This window comes from Odontesthes bonariensis, chromosome 16, assembly GCF_027942865.1.
Source record: "Odontesthes bonariensis isolate fOdoBon6 chromosome 16, fOdoBon6.hap1, whole genome shotgun sequence".
In the NCBI taxonomy this organism is placed as follows: Eukaryota; Metazoa; Chordata; class Actinopteri; order Atheriniformes; family Atherinopsidae; genus Odontesthes; species Odontesthes bonariensis.
Window position 1 is genome coordinate 15,318,864 of NC_134521.1, and position 19,849 is coordinate 15,338,712.

The 19,849-nt window shown below is 41.4% G+C and overlaps 1 protein-coding gene across 5 annotated transcripts in view; it reads right to left on the reverse strand.

The window, feature by feature from the left end:
• ncor1 (nuclear receptor corepressor 1) overlaps positions 1–19,849 on the reverse strand; it is a 51,278-nt gene that overhangs the window by 15,070 nt on the left and 16,359 nt on the right. For 4 of the 5 annotated variants that reach the window (XM_075486370.1, XM_075486371.1, XM_075486372.1 and 1 more), the window contains 13 exons: positions 18,436–18,526; positions 17,732–17,910; positions 17,583–17,637; positions 16,903–17,004; positions 10,003–10,133; positions 8,218–8,513; positions 6,644–6,709; positions 4,159–4,295; positions 3,949–4,039; positions 1,541–1,988; positions 1,316–1,439; positions 837–1,014; positions 84–242 (listed from right to left, as the gene is read on the reverse strand). In XM_075486370.1, the coding sequence (XP_075342485.1) occupies positions 84–242; positions 837–1,014; positions 1,316–1,439; positions 1,541–1,988; positions 3,949–4,039; positions 4,159–4,295; positions 6,644–6,709; positions 8,218–8,513; positions 10,003–10,133; positions 16,903–17,004; positions 17,583–17,637; positions 17,732–17,910; positions 18,436–18,526 (2,057 nt within the window). Of the gene's footprint in view, positions 1–83; positions 243–836; positions 1,015–1,315; positions 1,440–1,540; positions 1,989–3,948; positions 4,040–4,158; positions 4,296–6,643; positions 6,710–8,217; positions 8,514–10,002; positions 10,134–14,784; positions 15,060–16,902; positions 17,005–17,582; positions 17,638–17,731; positions 17,911–18,435; positions 18,527–19,849 lie in introns of those variants that run through there. The other variant, XM_075486373.1, reaches the window with a different exon arrangement.

Here is a 19,849-nt window from a genome sequence, read left to right on the forward strand (position 1 = left end):
AGGCTAGTTTCTATCAGCCAAAGTAGGCGGGAGGCACGACAGGTTGGGATGGAGGAGGAGGAGGTGAGGATGTGTGCATTTACCTGGCGGCACACTGTAGCCGGAGGCGTTGGGGTCAGGCTGAGGTGAAGCCTTGCTCAGCTCCCTGGGGGAGAGTCTGTAGGGAGAGCCTGGCCGACCAGGATGACCCTCCTGGTCCAGAGCCAGCATCATGTCATAAGGCATGTAGGGTAAGAGCTTACCTGCAGTACACAGGCATAAGGACAAAGGGAAGATAACCTCTGTTAAAGCAGAAGCTCAATGCCAGTGAGCATCGAGCTGACCCAGAATGGACTGACCTGTGCAAGTAACACCACCACTTGAACACACGACTGCTAATATGTACGTACTATGTTGGTGTCAAAGCTCAGCGGCTTACAGGCAGCTGCTCCACTCTTCACAGCACTTTTGCTAAAAGGTGCTAAAAGCTTTTCAAAAATCCAGCCATGCCTTCACTACTCTCCCCCTTCTGAGCAGCTGAATTACGTCCGACTGCTAAATCCTGCTCTTATACACTCAAGTCACACAAGTCCAAAACACACAACCGTCTCCATTTTCAACCAGAGGCTCATCAATGCAGACTTTAGAGCAGGATCAGCTACGATTTGCTTTTCTTTTTTCAGCTCCATTCTGAACTACGTTACAAAAGAGCGCACCCAAATGTCTACTTTTATACAAGTGCCCGAAACAGAACAACACATTAGACATTTATAGTCCTCTAAACAGTGCTGATGGTGACATTTTTTGGGAAATTGGAGCAAAGAAGATAAAAATGATTGTAGTTTTTCTCCTCCTACCATCTCTGTCCATTATGGTAGGGCTCCGAGTGTTGAAGTGGGGTCTGCGATCCAGGTCTCCCTGATCCTGCCTCTGCTTCTCTTCCTGGTGTGCCGAGTCATGTACTGCTTTGATCTGGTGTTGAAACATGGTTAAGCCACTGATGGGCACTCCACCAGGGCCATAAGGACTAGGCACCTTGGTAAGCAAAGAGGGAAAAACAGTCCAAGTATGAATGATAAATATGAACTCATTGAACAAATGATTACTTATGAAGTGCTGCACTTTTGAATCAAATGTAAAATGAAGAATCCCACATATAATGTAATTTAGATGTTTAGCAAACAAATTCAGATTTTTCAAAATGTTCCTTCCTAAAAGACCTCAATAATACTGTCTGCTTAAAAACAAGAGGGTTGACAGTAGAAAGGCTTTTAGTTTGGATTTTAACCAGCTGCTTTCCTCTTTGTCAATCAAAATAAATTAACCTGACACTAACCATGGGAGGGATGGCAGCTGCTCGCTGGTGCAGCTGCTGGATGTTGAGTTGGGCTTGTTTGGGTGAGGACACAAGCACCGAGCCTGGAGGGTTTAACAGTGACGGCTTTTCCATGGTGTATAATCTGAAGAGTTGGGCAAAATGTCAAAACCATAGACACTGTATTGCTCCTGTATTATGAAACTATGTACATACAACAGAAAAAGAGGGATTATGGAAACTCACCTCTGTCGATCAGGCTCTGCTTCCACATCCTCGTCAGCACTGCAGGTGGCGCTTGAGTCATTATCTGAATGAAGGTCCCTCTGCCTTTCGCCGTGGTCTCCCTTTTCTCCTTTTTCCTTGATCTCAGGCTCCATCTTGACTTGAACTTCCCCAGTCTTCATGTCCATATCTTGAGGTTCAGTTTTGGGATGCACTTGGCCAGGAAACAGTGCCAACCTGACTTTTTCGTCCTGAGATCCAGTCTCACTCTCTGGACTTTTCTCTTCCTTGACACGGAGTTCCCCGTATGAGGGCTCTGCGGTCTTTCCATTGCTGCTCTGACCTTTTTCTTGATCTGTGCACTGAGAATCTCCCGCGGTGCTGTCTGCCCTCTTATTATCACCAGATTTTGAGGAGTCAGCCTGAGAGGGGGAGGGGGCACTCTCTGTATCAGAGCTATTGTCACCACCTTAAAAAGCAGGAGAAAATTAATTAGCGCACGTCAAACAAGACATGTCCATGAAATTCATTGGAACTTTTAAGCATATTTCTGGCATTAAATAATATTTCTAATAATCAAACAGTGTAGCAGTTCAACTTATACATGAAACCATAGTATACAATAGGTGGTTGCAGTTAACACAATGCATTTTGTTTAACTGCCAGAAAACAACAAGGAGGATGACACTAGATTAACTACCAATGCTAATGTGCTCACATTATAAATTAGTGACATGGCAAAAATATACAGATCTCAACAACAAGTGATGAAATACAAACTGAGTGTTTTGAAAGCAGACATCTGCCCACATTTCAGATTTTACTCATTTACTGAAAGGCACACTAAATAATACGTACGCAGTTTGTAAAATCTGCCTCTCAAAAATGCAACGCTTTGAAAACACAATTAAGACTTCAAGAGAGACAGTCGGTCCAATTGTTCTGCCAGGAATTAATGAGGCGTTGTTAATAGAATCACCAAATCCGTTTCAACTTTCATAGTTCAGGATCTTGAGCTTTATTTACAGAACTCTGTGTTTCACCATCTGCTGAAGAGCTCATAGTACAAGCACAAACCTGACTTCACAGAAACAGCTCTGAAGCCAAACTAAATCACCGGTAAACACTGTGCGAGTACAGCAGGTCTGGAAGCCACGTGGAATTTCACGGCAACTGACTCGTATGTAACAAACATATTGCAGTGGGCTGACACGACACTGGCGCTGAAGAGATGCAGCTTTTTATATGGCTACAAAAAAAAAAAAAATTTTTTTTAATTTTAAAATCAATGAAAACCTCCATTGCATGAGGCCTGGAAAGATTCACACCTCTAATCATAAAGACTTTAACAAAGGATAAACCCCTCGAGCATTAATATCAGCTGCAGACAATGAGAATCTACAGCAGCCTCACTTAATGGTGAGATATGAGACTAGCCTGATGATGAGGCCCCCCACTTTATGCTTTACACACTTCACAAGCATCCATGTTCAAAGCGTCCGGTCTCATTTTGTTCAGGCACATTGTCTCACCAGACTCTCCTGGTCCTAATCTACTGCCTATATTGTTTATTGAATCATCTGCTTTAAATCACTAATGTTTGCCTTCGCTACGGCCAAGATCCTGAAGATCCAAAAACAGGCTTTGAAGATTAAAATGAAGCAATAAGAAGAACAACTGGTTTATTCCACACTTGAGTTTAGGAACGTAAAGCAAAAACTGTGCGTGTCCAACTGGGCAGAGAGCAAATAGCAAATTTCAAGTGATAAAGACATTGATTCAAGTTTGAAAAATCTTTAACAGAGAAACAGACTGTTCGAAATGTCTGCCTGCCACTGTTGGTTTGATCTCCACTGCCGCAGTTGTTGCCATGGTGATGATAGCTCAGATGGTATGCAAAAACTATTTGCATGTGGATGAAAGAAGTAAAAAGCTAAATCAGAAGTGCACCTTCACTCTACATTAAAGCACCTGTGAGAACATTTTTTCGGAGTGGTGTCAGTGATTCTCAGGTGTATCAGAATGAAGTAAAAGATGTGAGACCTGCAGGCCACAGACCAACAGCACCTCTACAGAAGAGTTTGGGTTTACAGTGAGATGAACAGAAAGCAGAGTGCCATCAGCTCAAATAAAACTCATTCAGCAACGAGCCCTTTGGACCAGGCTTCCTAAGTTCCTACTGAACTTTTCAATAAATCCTCTTGTTTCTTATCTTCTTTACATAGCTTTTCTTAAGACTAGGTCTAAAGCTGCACAACTCAAAGCAAGGACAGAAATTTGAAGCCGAGGCATACGTGTGTGCAGATGTACGGCATTTACTCTTGGACTATAACTCCAAACAAACAAGAGAAGAGGACCCAGTACTTGAGAACGTGTGTGACTGTGCGTTAAACAAAAAGCACACGCTTTCTATCATTCATCTCTCTGACCTTCACTGTAATCTGCGTTGTCCTCGTCATCGTCAGGTGACGCTGTCGCTTGACCTTCGCCTTGAGACCGAGCACGAGCCCTCCGAGTGTCCTGGGAAACAGCAACAAAAAAAAAAAACAAGAAAAAAAAAGATCATCTTGTTATAAATCTTGTTATATATCATGTTAGAAATGCAGCAGTTCAATGACGGGCCTTCACAGAAGGTTTACCTGCTTATGCTGCTGGAGCAGGTTATCCAAGTTGTGACGTCTCTTGTAATTGAAATAGAAGTTCTTGCACTGTGCCTCACTTTTGGTGCCCACCATCTTGGCAATGGCTGTCCAGTTTCGACCATGCTCAACAAGCCCTGGGGGGGATGAAAAGGAGGCAATTAAAAATCTGAATCTGAATTTAATTTGAGTAAATGTGATAAAACCACGCTTTCAAAGTTTGATTTGAAGCTTGGTTCCAGAAGATTGCCTTAAACTATCTTTTTTTTTTTTTTTTAATACCACATTTTTTTCTTTTTAAAAATTTCGTGGTGGAAAACCTCATATCAGTAAATGTCACTATTATCTTGGCTTCCCTGTTTCTATAGTTGGTCTCTTGACTAACTCTTTGCCGAGGATCTGAATGTAAAACCAGCTTTGATGAGCTCAGTAAACTTTGAAACTGCGCTGCCAAGCTGCAGGGAACTGGAAGACTGCCATCTACCTTTGACATTTGGGCATCTCTTGAAATCCTGTAACCTCGATAACCTCTCCCTCAAAGCCCTACTTTGATGAGGGATGCTGGCAGCTGAACAAATCACCACAGAACTAAGCACAAAACCCCATCTCTGTTCTAGTTAAACAAAAGAATGAGGGCTTTGGGAGAGTAAACCTCCGCATATGTCCGACATGATGATCTTGTGTACCTTACAACACGCTGGAGAATCACTCTGTCACATCTCAGCAGAGATCTGTTTTGACCACGATGCCGATTTCATTTGGCAAACAACGAAATAGGCTAAATCTAACCAACTCTTACACAATCACAGCCTTGAAGGTATACAGCAAAGCCCAAGACTGCCACAACCACTTCAACAAAACATATTAAGTCCTGTTGCTCACACTGCAACAGCAAACTGACAATGAAATTAACCATTTCAGTCAGCTGAACATCCTCATCGCTATTACCTCTGACACGACTGAAGCTTCCCAAAAGGTGAGCATTATTTCTATCACCATGGTAACAGATTACCCATTCATAAATTGCAAACATGCTCAATGAATGTCCTTGAGAGGGCAGATATGCCATCATCTTCATTTAAAATCTTGCTTTGTCAGACAGATGGCGTGAGGAACATTTGACTTGTTGCTAAAATGACTGTGCAAAAGCACACCTTTGTAAAATAATTCCTGTTAAATGTACGTTAATGTGTCGGAGTTCATTCATTACTTTAGTCATTTTGGAGCGACAATGCTGTGGGCTTACACTGTACATCTTCATCCGAAGCCCTTAAATCTTCAGTTGCACTGAACGCATGCAAGCAAACCAGAAAAAAAAAAAAAAAATCTACATTTGCATATTTAACATTATCTATTCAATACATATTATTTAAAACTCAAATTTTCAAGCTATATATGAAAAGATCCTGTTTGGCCACAAGCCCACATGCAAGGAGTATGTTTGTTTATTACATTTCTGAGAAGCTTTCAGTATCTGTAATACTATCCAGGTTAACATAGGAAGTTCAGATGAATGTATGCAAAAAACAAAACTGCACACACATATGATGAAGGGCTCATATTTTTCAAGTTCTTGTGAAGGATATGACTTCCTGTTCGCTAAGGGAGAACTCCAGATTTGACTACCATTCCCAGCATGTTTTTGGCTCCTGTTACAAAGACTTTGGCAGATTAACAAGTTACAAGTACAGCGTGACTAAGACATAAACCCGTCTACTGTGCTTCCTGGCATGACCGGCCATGTGCAGCGGCATGAAAATGATTTTTGAACCAGGTTTGTCACATGACTGGCCTCTTTCAGCCACACTAATCCACAGACGTGCATCAAACAGGTCTGAAAGCCTAAGAAAGTAATAGCAGCAGGAATTTTTGTAAAGGGGGAACGAGTCTATTAACTCAAGAGAGACTTAATTAATCCACATTAATCTCTTTATTCTACGACTATGGGGACAAAGGAACCCAGCACAACAGGCTACACCAACAAAGTCGAGGAAAAAGTGAAAGAGGGAGCATATTTGAATAGCATGTGACCTGAAAATGGCGGCGGACGTGCGGCCTGAGACGGTAATGAGCTTCTTTTTTTCTTTTTTTTTGAGGAATTTTACAAGGCAAAACAGTGGGTGTTTGAATGGACATAATTGTAAATGTCATGCTCAGGTGTTTCTTGAATGGCCCTAACTGATGACTTCTGAGAAGCCAGCATAGCAGTGGCTCTAAGGGAAAAGAAAACCAAGAAAAAAAGACTCTTCACGGCTTCCAGTAAAGTGCCAGCATTCATCCTGAATCTGTGTAAATGCATGTGCACATTCATTCCTGTGTGCGTGTAAGAAACGGACAGCGTGAAGCGATATCAGATAATCAGAGGAGAAACATCAGGGAGGGAAAAACAAGATCGTTAAAAAAAAAGCAGAGGAGTCTCAGCAGCGGAGAGAAAGACAGGAAGGAAAGGGCGATAAAGAGAGGGAGAAATTAATCAAAACACTACCTTTTTTGGCAACCTCCATCTCCTCCTCGGTCCAGCGAGAAGTTTCTCCAGTTTCACCCGCCCCAGCTAAATCACAAAGAGAGGACACACAGCCCCATCAGCAAAGACAGAAAGACAAAGGAAAAAACGGCTGAAAGTGAAGGAGGGAGAAAGAGCGGCGATCCTTCCTTCTGCCGTCTTCTTCTCATGGCCACTAATCTAATAATCTGTTTACATTCAGGGCTGCCGAACCAGCTCCCTCACTTACACTCTCACTCTGGCTCACTCGCCTCCTCTCATTCTTTTCCTCTCTCCTCCCATCTCTCCGTCTCCCTCATTCCCCACAGCCCCAGAGCAAGCCCTCCTCCCCTCTGATCCACAAGGGGAGGTTTTTGGTCAGCTGATGCAGCGCCAGACAGCAGAAGAGTTGAGAGCCGTGCCTTGGATGGAGAAATAGAGCAGCGAGCCCATAATCCTTTCGCCGCTTTTACTGTGTCACTGCACATCTGACCCAAACACAGATACGCACTCCTTCTGGCCCCAGCTAGGCAACACAGTACACCCACCCACCCCGACAGATTTCACGGAAATGCACGGTCAGTGTTGAGAGGGAATGAACTCTATCCCACTCTCCTCCATGGCACCCACTGAGGCTGTGTAAACATTTGGACTAATATAGCTGCACATGTACCTTTGACATTAGGGGGAGGTTTGCACTTTTACCAACCACCCACCTTGAAGATTAAAGAAAAAATAAATAAATAAATAAATAAATAAATTCTCCTCGTTTAGACTGACCCTAACAAAGGTTCCTCCAGCTACACAGTTTCACATCAACTTTAACAAATGTCTACAAGCCTAAGCTTCCTTCCTCCATGATAAAATTTATGTTATCCTGTGACAGGTTAGCCCCTCTTGGGTGGTCATTGACGTGTGATGTGAAAGCAGACCACCAACGATATATACTCCATTGACCACCACCACTACCTTCCAATGAATCAGTAGCATTCTTAACTTGCCCTGTACCATTTCAACTAGGCACGACTGACCCATAGCTACCCTTTAGCACCAATACTTCCGAATTTGGAGAAGGAACAAAGCAAGGTGGGCTACCTTATCACGATATGGGGCACACAAAATTAACCAGATTGTGGTAGAATACAATGGATGGCAATAGGAGCAGGTAGCAGAGAAGCATGGAAAACCAGACAACAAATGATCAAGTTTACCACAACAAAAGGCCACACACAGAGGTCTAAACACCTGGAAACCTGTGCGGCTTCCGTCAGTGTAAAAACAGTTCACTGCTGTGGGGATAGATGGATTGCAAAGGCTTCGTGATGGAAATCAGTGCATGATAATTCTTCTGACACGTGGCAATGAGTGCCTGGTCCCTGTGCTCCCTTTCAGGTTATAATTCAAGAAATGTCATCAAGACAATACTCACACTCGATGCCTCGAACAATTAATAGAATTACTGCTCATGCAATATACCGATTCTGTTCAAACTCCCTTCACCTCAATTCTGAATCAGTACGTGTTCAAAAGGTGAATCAAAAGAAACATATTTTTTCTAACAAGGTGAGGAGAATCACCTTTATTACTATCCACTGAAGCTACTGGAGTCAGGGGTTTCGCAGGCTCTTTCATGGCCTTTTGCGTTGGCTCAGATTTAGGAAGCTGTGGATGATCTGGCAGGGCAGGCTCAGAGGAAGGGGGAGGCGCTTCCTCAGCTGCAACAGATGCAGCCTCATTGGCCATGGAGCGTGTGGTGATCCCTCTCTTCCGGCGGCCCTGGCTGTTGGCAGTCTTCCTGCCACGCGGCGTGTTTTGCTCCTTTCCGTCCTCGTCCTCCCCACCGTCACACTTGTCTTTGTCCTTGCCAATGTCCCTGTGGTTTTGGAGGGGGAAGACACAGATTTTAGATCGCTGGTGCAGCAAATATCTTTGCCCTGATGACGCAGCAATATTTTCCCCACAGTCTGAACACGAGAAAAGCACATTAGAAATTGTCTGCACAAGAGCTGGACGGACATTAAAACAAGTTAACAAGTCATTTCTTCTGTTGGACTGTTGGCTACACTCCTTCTCCAAAGTCTTCTCGGGAGCACAAACATGCATCAGTTCCAGGGCCCGAGGAAGTGGGACCTCCGCCACGCGATTTTTTTTGTGTGCATTACATAAGCATTTTTGTTTATTTATTCTTATCAAGAGTGAGTAGAATATGACCAGAAAGAGTTTCTTCATTAAAGTATGTGTAATGAAATGATCAAAGACATGTCAGAAAATATGAAAACATTTAAAAAGACTGAACTACGTAGAACTGAATTGAGGAGCGTTTCATTCGTGTTTTTTTTTTTTGAGTCGGCCATAAATCAGGTATCAATAACATTCTATAGGCTTGTTACTTAACATTAAATAATCTGATATACAGTGATTTTATCTAAACCAGAGAATAGTAGCATATAACTAGCTAACAAACCCAACTAGCTATGCATGTGGCCAATCGGCCAATTGTTCCCCCCTCATCCCGCAATGCTTCCACCCTGCAAACCAGAATCTATAGAACAAGTTAGGCTTCGTCTTTACAGGAATGACGAGATGCAGAAGAGTACCCCGCATGTCTGGGACGCTGCACATGTCTTCATTGGACTTACTAAAATTACACACAGATAAACTATTTTTAAACGAGCAATGTGTATGGAAAGCTGAGGCTCATCAACACCACTGTCTTCTCCAATTTCAACCCGATACTCCTACAAACTTTAACCAGACAGTTTTAATTAATGAAAAGACTGGTTTGACTTTTACTGGTGAACAAAAAAAGAATCTCTTTTTTTGTCGGTCGAAAGAATATTTTCAATACAGCTGGATGCCAAAGGTGAACTGTTCACAGTGTCTCCCATCAAACACCTGCTTGTTTCAATAAGCTTATGCAGTGGAAGAGCTGCTGCAAAGAGTCTTCTCTGGCTCAGCCCAAAGGTTTCCAATGAGGTTAATGAGGTCTGGACAACGTGGTGGTCAATCCATGTGTGAAAGGGATGTCTCATGCTCCCTGAAACACCTTTTCAAATTTCTAGCCTTATGGATCCTGGAACTGTCATCTTTCTCGATCTATTGATTGAGAAAAAGTCATTTCAGGTAGTCTGCCGAGCTTCCTTTCTGGGCTCATGCATTGCTGAGCCGAGACCTGAAAGACTGAAGCCCTCCCACATCACGTGCTTTGTTAAATCCAGGTGGTGACTGTTTTTTTATTTTTCGGCCAGACAGTGGCACCTTGTTTCAGAAATAATGGATGTCTCAAACACTGGAAACAGGAAAAGCAAGTAGCTTCCCCTGGACTAGAGCGACACCAGCACAAACAGCTACACATAGCTCACCTGGAATCCTCCTTTTCATCTTTCTCTTCCTCTTCCTTCTTTTCTTCGTCCTCTTTTTTCTCTGACTTCTCAGATTTGTCCTCTTCGTTCTTCTCTTCTGATTTTTCTTCTTGCGAGGGACGTGTTATTTGCTGCACACAGGGAGAAAAAATAAATAAATCAAAAAGATTTTTAAAAAATCTAATCCTTACACCTTCAGACGTGTTTACTTTGTAATACATTAAACATGTAGGTCAGATCCTAATGCGTCTTACACCAGTTTGATGCTACTTTACTAAAGATAATAACGCGCCAAATAGCTCACAATTGACACTATATGTTCGATAAAAAGAGCCACGTGCGCCTCTGTGGAGTCACGACTGTTTGCGTTTACAGAAAACAATTATTGAGCATCATGAACTTATTCTACTTTACCAATGACATCTATTCAATTCCTGGTGCGATGTTGCTCAACACAGTTATGCAACAGAAGCCCACCAATGCTGTGGCAGAGCTGGCCCTGCAAGCCCAGAGAACAATTCAAAAACTGTACAAGCAAAAATGGACCTGCACAGTGAACACTTGAGTGTTCAGTTTTAAAGCAAACAAACAAGCTTAGATAAGTCTGAAACCATTTGATTTGTTTGGCTTCCTGCCTTTAACTTGGCACCTGCTTAAAAAAAAAAAATACATACATCTATAAATACATGGAGAAAAATGACAAAGTAATAAAAGCATTTCTTACACCCTAATAGAGGTATGATGTAATGGGCTTTTTTTGTTTTAGGGCCTTTACTGTTTGGCATAAACTAACCACACTGAATAAACTGTTCTCCTACGAAATCCAGAGTGGCATGTTGTTGTGATTTAATGGCTCCTTTTCCTTCTCAATGTCTCAAACAGAGAAAAGGGACTGACATCGACACAGCAAGCTATTTACTAATAAACACATAGCTGTGTGGAATAAGATTCTTATAACAGTAACACTATGAATAATATGTTAAGCTTCACATTGACATCACTCCCTGCAGAGTAATGGAGGGTAAAAAAACATTACTTTTATATGAATTTCAAAATCAGTGACTGAGTGCAGGGCAGCACTCTTCGTTCTCCCGGCAGGCGTGGTTTGCTTCCTCGTGACTGTTCCATGAAAGCACTGTACTGAAACAAAGTCTGGCTATGCCAAAACAAACATCCCATGCTGGTACTGTACCAGATTGGGCCAAGGAATGTGCTTCAATTATTGGTAAAGGCAAACGGATAGAGGCCGAAGAAAAGATAGAGAGGGGTACAAGTAAAAGGAAAAACTAAATGGGATGTGGCTGTTTGTCTTTTTTACAACAACACATTTGCACAAGAGGAGTCTGGCTGCCTCATCATGCAGTTAGGTCTACAGTGGCTCTGACTTGCAAAAAAAGTGGCTCTCCTTGCTAGCCTGTAATTAACAACAGTCAATAATCTGAGGGATTTTGCGTTGGAATGGAGCTGCATATCAAATATACAGCCTGCTCAGTTCACAACTTTCTCTTAAATCAACTGACGACAAAACTATATAATCTGAGTTAACGGCTAACAGCGGTCGTTGCTGTTAGGCCTGCACATGTAAATCCTGGAGTGAACTACTCTTTCATGCAGCCCCTACAGTACATCACGGTGAACCGACCACACGTTAGCTTTTATGATTGAACTGCAGATGATCGGATGCGGAAAAGTCCACGTCCGACTTAAATTCAAAGATTAACACTTGACTACTGTCGTTTCATGCATGTTGTAGTTAGCTAAGCATGTCTAAGGCACACAATCCAGAGTGCAGCGTTGCCCCCACCCCTTTTTTTTTTTTGCAGAAGAGACCAGTCAGGTTCTCTGGAGATATTCCTCCCACGCATGACCTTCAGTGAGATGCTGTTCTGATTGGGTCAGGGAGCACTCATGTTTGCTTTGGAGTCCATCAAATCAGTGGCATTCCTGTTTCTTCTCCCACACTGTGTGAATAGCCTCTAAACAGATGTTCTCCAAAAATGCCTGAAGCCCTGTGGTTGTTCAGTGTTGTTAAATTAAGCTTCCCTGACCTGTTACAAGCCCCCTCTTCCATTGCCCACCCCCAGAACTGAGTCCATCAGAGGAATATTTCACTCCTGCTATAAACAGTTCCTTTGTAGGATAAGTAAATGGCAGAAAAACGGCAACATTTGTATCATTTTGCATTACACAATGATGTTGTTAGCTGGAAAGAACACCTCTTTAAAAGTTCCAGTGAAAATAACCAACAAATAAGAAAATGGAAAGGATAAGAACGTGATTAAAGTTAAAAAAAAATTTAAAAAGCCGATAATAGCACTTAATTCTTATTAAGGAAACGAGGTGGAACAATTTTTTGTCAAAAGGAGTGAAAAAGACAAAATAAACCACAATATCAAGCATTGCTTAGTGTTGCCATGGCAGCTGGGAGCTCTGCAGTATAGAAACAAACCAGTGAAATCAGCCCAAAAAAAAAAAAAGCTCTCAAATAACATTCAGAAATTGAAGAATCACATAAAAACAAGAGTAACACACATTTGTTCACCTTGCATGTAATTCCATAAAAATATTCACCATAAAAAAATAAAACAACATTTACATTGATTAAAAAATAGAAAACAAAGTGACTTGGTGCTACAATGTATTTGCATTAGATGATTTCTTTGCTCTGCTTTAAAAGCTTTTTCTGTACTAACAGAAGAAGAATCATTGTGTATATAATAAGACTAAAAGATATCACTACAGTTAAACTGGTCTGGATATATGAGATAGTGTGTTACCAATTATCTAAATAAAGATAAGCAAATAAACAAATAAAACAAATTGTCAACTTTACTGTGTATTAACAATTAAAATGCTGTAAAAGGTCCAATCTCAGAATTATGAGGGCTCATATACCCTGAGAAGGGCTCCTTAATGATCCAACACGACCCACGACACACTAAAAAAAAAAAATCTAATTTCAAACTGCAAAGCCTTGCAAAGGCAAGGAATTCATAGATTTATACAATTTATATACAGAATAGTGGAATAACTGAGGGAGGTATATCAACATGTTGAGGGATACCACATTTAAGCAAATACTGCATGTTAAAGGAGAAGTGACTAAAGAAGAAGTAAAGGAGAAGAAGAAGAATACATAGGCCTACAGTTAGTGTCAGTTACTAAACAACTGCATGACACATTACTTTCTTTGTTGAGTTCATCAAAGAGTCAACAGGTTTGCAAAAGAAATGTGCAACTTAACTGCACAACATTTAAGAAAAAAGACGAGGGGGGGTCCAGATTCAGTCTGTCAACTTTCAAGCAAGATGGGGAGAGCTGCTGATAAGACCCATCATCAAAGGTCAGCTAGGTGGACCTTTTCAGGTTGAAAAGGAACTGAAGGGGGGAAAAACAGCTCACAAACCTACTGCCAGTAGTTTCTGAAAGATACTTTTCTTTCAATGTTAGAATAAGTCTAACAAATAACTCAATATGCCATCTATGTTATTGGCTTTTCACACATATTCAGTGATCAATATAGCAATATATTATCAATATCAATACTGCCCCGAGCCTTCCATCCCAGGAGTATCTCTTATGAAAAGGTCCTACAAACTCTTGGTGCGATTTAAGTCAGGGCCTTACTGGAAGCTGTAAACTGCTGTGTGTACTGAAACTTGAAGAAAGTATCTTACTGAAACTGGAAAAGGTTTAGATAGCTGTTGTTTGGTCAATCCTCAATCTGAAAGGGTCTGACGAGCTTAGCTTTAATGACCGCAGCCAGTACCAGTCCCCCTTGTCAGTCCTGCTTGACATATTTTACCACTCGACACTTAAAGTAAGTGACAGGTCTAGAATATGGTGGCACTGGAGGATAATGGGACTCCTGATACTTGGAAGATTTACATAGAAACGACAAAATCTGAACAGTAATGTGTTGGATATCTGTGCACACAGTGCATATGAATATTTAAAACCAAGATGATGCAGGAGAAAGAAAGAAATATCACAACTTAACAACTAAAGGTCCCAGCTAGACTAGCATTTAAGCAAATCTGTACAGCGAAACACATACTGAACATGCTGGAAATAATCCTTTACTGCCGAAAACCTGCAGTCGGAGCAAAACATGAGCGAATAAGCAGGGAGTAAAGTACTAAAATCTACTTTTATGACCAAAACAGTAGCTGCAAACACTGTGGGGGATGTAGCCTGCGTAGGCTTCTTTATGAGTGTAAATGACAAACTGATGTCGCTTCCTGTCTGACCAAGCCAAGTTATTCCTTTCGGGCCAAAGGCAAAGTCATTAAGGTTGAGCTGACAGAGGGGACAAACCATTTATCTCAGGGTTTGAGTGACATTAACCCAAAGAATGTATTTCATGAAAGTTAATTCCCACCTTTTCTCATCTCACAATGAGGAATAACAGCTAACCTGCAACATAAATACATGTACATGACCACAGAGCTTTGACCACGGTTCCACATGAAAAAAAACCTGTCTGCACATGTCCTAGAAAACCAACCCTAAAATAGCTGTTTGGCTGCCTACAAGCCTAAAATAAACATGTAGGCTAAGAAACAAACTGCCCAGGCAGCATCGCAATAGAGGGTAGGACACAGACTAAAACAAGAAGGAAAGGACAAGAAATAAACAGTCCACGTATGGTTCCAACTAAAAAGTAAAAGCTGTGGTTTCAAAGTTAGCAACGTACCTGCACGCTCATTTGCTGGTCATAAAAACCTCTTTCCTCTGCGGTGCGCCAAAGCTTACTCGTGTTGCAAATGTGAATTTACCCACCAGTACTTCCATAGCGCTGGCAACGGTAGCAGTGGAGGGGCAGGACAGCACCATAGCAGAGCTCCTTAGAAGGGCTGCCGGGCCACGGCACCGCTACACATATTCCAGGAAAGCGTGTCATCAGGCCGCTTAAGCTGCCCAAAGAACTGTCCATCTCACATGCACGCACTAATCTATGCGGGGTCACTCAAGGTAATCCTCGCTGAGCACTCCTCTTTGATTGGCACTCACAGCAGCACAGTGAGTTTTTTGGTCCTGTCAGATGGCCGGGCTGTACCAACTCAGCATTTAGAAGAGGGGTGAATTTCTCCCTCACTGAAGAAAAGACCAAAGAGGAAATGGAAGGAGAAAAAAAAAAAAAAAAAAAGAGAGAAAAGAAACAGCACACACTCAGCGGATAAGCTGCCAGCGCTGACTCCGTCTCACTCAGGGTTTTTTCACTCAGTTTCCCTCACTTGCCCTACATTCCACTCTCACTGTTGCTCACTCTGTCCTTTTTCTTCCCACTCTAATGACTCACTCTGCTCACGCGAACTGCAGTTGTTAAAGCACAACAGAAGACTAGAAATCCACTACATACTCGTGTGCATTTCTCCAAATGGCATAAATTTGTGCATAAAAGAAAAAATGCACATTAGTGTGACACTAAAAAAAGTTAGGAATGATTCATGACATCAAATCACACCAAGGAACTCCCAAAACAAAAAGACACTTACTTCTCTTCTCTCAAATGCTGACTGATCCAGACAGAGAAATTGAAAGGCTAACTAAATCTGAGCCCATAAGGAAAATGCAGCAGTTACTTAAATGACAAAAATATATGTGGATTCAAGATGTAATCGTAAAACTCTTGTGCCCTCCACCTCCTATGTAAAGAAAGTGTCCACAACCAGACCATTGTGTTGCACAGTAGACGTGACGAACAGAACATTCTGTACAAGTGCTGAAACATCAGAGAAGGAAGGAAAGCCTGGCGAAGAGAAGAAAAATCCACCAGAATTACTGAAGTCTTTTAGCACCGTGTCATATAACCAAACTCATCTGCACAGTGCTGGAAAATTAGTTGGCTGGACCTATATCATTTTTGGTATGGGGGGGGGGGGGGGGGGGGGGTAAATAACACTGTGGCTTTTTACCACAATCATCTTGGGCGGCGGTGGATCCAAAACGCAGCAAAAGTAACACTACAAAACAGTGTCTGAGGAACAACAGCAACTATGCAAAAATATTAGAAAATGCTGCACACATTGCTGGCAACCATTTACCAAAGAACCACGCAGCCTGGCCCGATAGTACAATCCGAATCATTGTAAAGACTCAACATATTAAGCAAATAGGTTATTTCCACAAGGGTTGCCATTTCGAAAACAGCAACACACAGACATCACAAAGTACCCACAATGCCACTCGCCTCAAAATAAGCAGCTAATCAACCACTGGTTGGCATTCGGTGACATGGACTGGCCAACGCAGGGTAAGCAAAGACAATTCCACACAGCAATGGACAACATCTGTTATTTTTCTGACTGCGATTACACGCTGGGGCTCCGGAGGAAGAGGCAGCACCAGTGTGTCTCTATGCTCGATGCACATTCAGCAGCAGTAACAGGAGCAAGTCCTAAAACTTTATAAAACATTCCATTAAATCAATACTATACATCTGAACTTTTAAAAGATTAGTTGTCTTATAGACAGTCTTGTATAATATATACTGGATTAATTTGCCTTCTATCAAGAAATCAGTTAGAATATAAGTATGATCTCAGTAGGGACTCGATGACCTGTCTGCTTGTTCTACAGCTAATCCGTTTACTCTGCTGCTTCTTTGTCCTTAAACTCAGTTCGTCAGGTTCACCTCCACATTGGAGGACCTGATTTTAAATTAAATGCTCAATTTAATTCCAGGCAGACATGTAACAGAAGAGTTATTGTTGTCTGATCACACCAAGGATATCAGGTACACTGCTAAAAGTGTTCATTTTCTTCATTATAACAATTTCTATTTTGTTATATTTGAGCCATTAAAGCCGTTTTAGTCATTAAGAGAAATTCATTCCCATCATTTCATAGAGCATTCCGCTGAGAGACAACATAGAAGTCATTAAATCATGGGATTACCTGGTTCCTTCCTCTCCGTCTTCCATAATTTCGTCTCACCAGTGTCTTGTAGTTTTGGTTCTTTTTGGTCAGGTAGTAGAACAGGACACAGTCAGAAACACTCTGAAACAAGAAATCACAACACATTCATTCAAGGTAAACACAAGAAACATGTGCTAAAGGAAAAAAATAAATAAAAAATGGATCAGACTCAGTGAGTAATTCCCTATACTCCCTATATAGACCAGTGAGCAGTGCTGACCAACATATCATTGGGGTCATCAGGTGGGAACCTCCTTTCATCAGTGTTTTGTCTATTTGGGCCCATGACACCTCCAGGAGGCTAGACAATGACCACTGGAGTCCCAGAGTCGCCCCCCTAATGCCAGCCAACACTCCTCCTCACACCACAACCACCAACTTTTTTTTTTTTTTTTTTTAAACATATAAAAGCATTTGATTGTTTCTTTAAACTGGATTATATAATCCAAATGCATCATTTGGAGCTGCGATTTATACAGTGAATTTACAAATTATTTATCATTTCATAACACACAAAACTTTGATGCATTATAGGAGAATAAGGTGTTCTAAAAGAGCTTAAATAAGAACAGCTAATCACAACCTGTCACTCCACAGAAGCACAAAAGAGTCAAAGTTGAGAATAGTTGCAAAACTGTGTATGAGATATGACAATTTACCTTCCTCTCTAGATAGGAAGCAATCAGTCCAAAATTCTTGGGGTGTTGGATAAACCTGCAAAGAGAGTTCAATCAGTATTTGTGCAAAGCAGCACAGGGTCCAGAGACCATCGGTGTGAGACATTTTTCTGATGCCAGCAACAACTCACTTCTCCTTAAAGATCTCCCTTTCATGTTCGGTCCAAACATTCATGAACTGCCTGGCTTTGTACACCTTCATTGGGTCGTCCATCAGGCCGTTCATGTTGATAAACTTCACTCGCCTCTGCTCCGAGTCGTACATCATGGGAGGGATGACTGACAGCTGTCTCATCTGTTTCTCGTTATTCTGTGGATCAATGACCAGGAAAGAAGCGGGTGTTAAAGAACAGTATCTCACGTCTGATGAGCAGCATTTGTGACTTTCTTTGGGATATCATGGAGAGCTCTCTCTAATTTCATATCCCCACACCTCTGAAGTTTGACACCTTTAGATTTACCAAACCATAATAATTCGTTTCCAAGGTAGCACTGTTGCTTTTCTTCCGAGTGCATAAAATGAAATCTCCATAATAACGCCTCATATTAATCGGTCTTCTACCTGAATATCAGTGGTTGTAAGGGTTCTTTTGATTTCTTTTGGTCCAAATCAAAGTTGTGCAGATACTGCTGATGCACGTTTAACCTTTACCACTGCGGCCACTTCACACTAACAGCTTTCTGTTGACCAACCAACAGACGCTATTTATGGCTTTTACCAAGTAGCTACATACTTTAAAAGCAGGAAAAATCAAACATATGGTGAACGCCAACATAATCGTGCATGTGATAAAGCTCTATGATATTCTTAAAATGCTGTGCAGTCAGTACCTACCTCCTGCTCAGAGAGGCCATCTATGATTTCAGAAATCTCATGCTCGCTTCTTGCAATAGTTGCAGAAAGACCAGTTCCTCTTTGTCCGACTCTGTGAAAACAGGGACATAATTATTTACTAATGATAAAATTATAGACTTACATCAAAACGCTGCATTAAATCCATGTTTAGGGCAGCTTTCATGACTTACTCCTCGCTGTTTTTTTAGAACGTTAACAAAATATTTCTTACCCACAACTAATGAATAACACATTAACCGTAACCGTTTATGACTTGCGTCCTCCTTCATGGTCTAGCAGTCTGCATAAACAGTGCTGACATGAGAACATTTCAATGAGAGGAGCCACCGCTCACTGGATCCTGACCCTGTTTGCCTCCCTTCCCACAGGCACCCAGCGAGGCAGCGTTTCTCCTTAAAAGTAGGCCATCACACGGCACTGAGTGTCCCCTATTTAGGTGGAAGCCGAAAGACCTCTTAAAAATTGAGTGGGACTATTTTCACGTCTCCGTATAGTCGCAGTTTGGGTCGACATAATTAATGCATTAAATATGTTGTTCGAGCACAAATCTTTTAGCTTCCGTTCTTCAGTCTTTGAGCTCATCCAGCGTACAGTACGATATAAAAACACCCGATTTTAACAAACATTTTTGTTTCAGTCCTGAAAACTTTTTCTCAAAGCATAATGACAACAATTATCTTAATAGTTACCAATTAAACTTGTTTTGATGAAGTAAATGTTTAAGCTAATAAAAAGAACATGAACCTGATGTCGTCTTGCAGAATTTTCCACTGACAGTTTACTGCAGTGGAACGTGTTTTCATCTTTAAATGCCACAGAAAATCAAGTTAATCTTCGAAAACCAGACAGGAACAATTACAGTGATCTAAGATTTTGTTTTGTCTGGACTTCCTGCTGCTTCTTCACTCATAACACGTGTCGACTGACAGTCCACCATAAGGAGCTCACAGTGAGCACAAACACCTGCCCAGTTTCGTCCAGAGACTATTTTAATGAAATTTAGTCATAAAAAAAATGGCTGCATGTTAAATAAATGAGACAAAGTCCGGATTATTTTATGTGGATCCAAAGCTGAAACTGCACTGCTAGCTTCAGCAGTTAAATTGAGAACATGATTTAGGATAAGTGTAACTGGGGCAGACCAATTCATTTATTTTCAATAATAATCATGGCCTTAAACAGTTATCTTAACAAGTTAAATAAATATAGGATATTGTGTTAAATAATCATCAACTTGATCATGCAGCAGCTCGATGTTGTTGGGGTTTTAAATTCATCAACATTCAAAATGTATGTGTGAGCCTCTGAAAAAGAAAGCTACCATTAACCCTCATCTGAATATTTTAACACTCCAAAACATGCCTTCACTTTGACCCATCACTGGTAAAGGCCA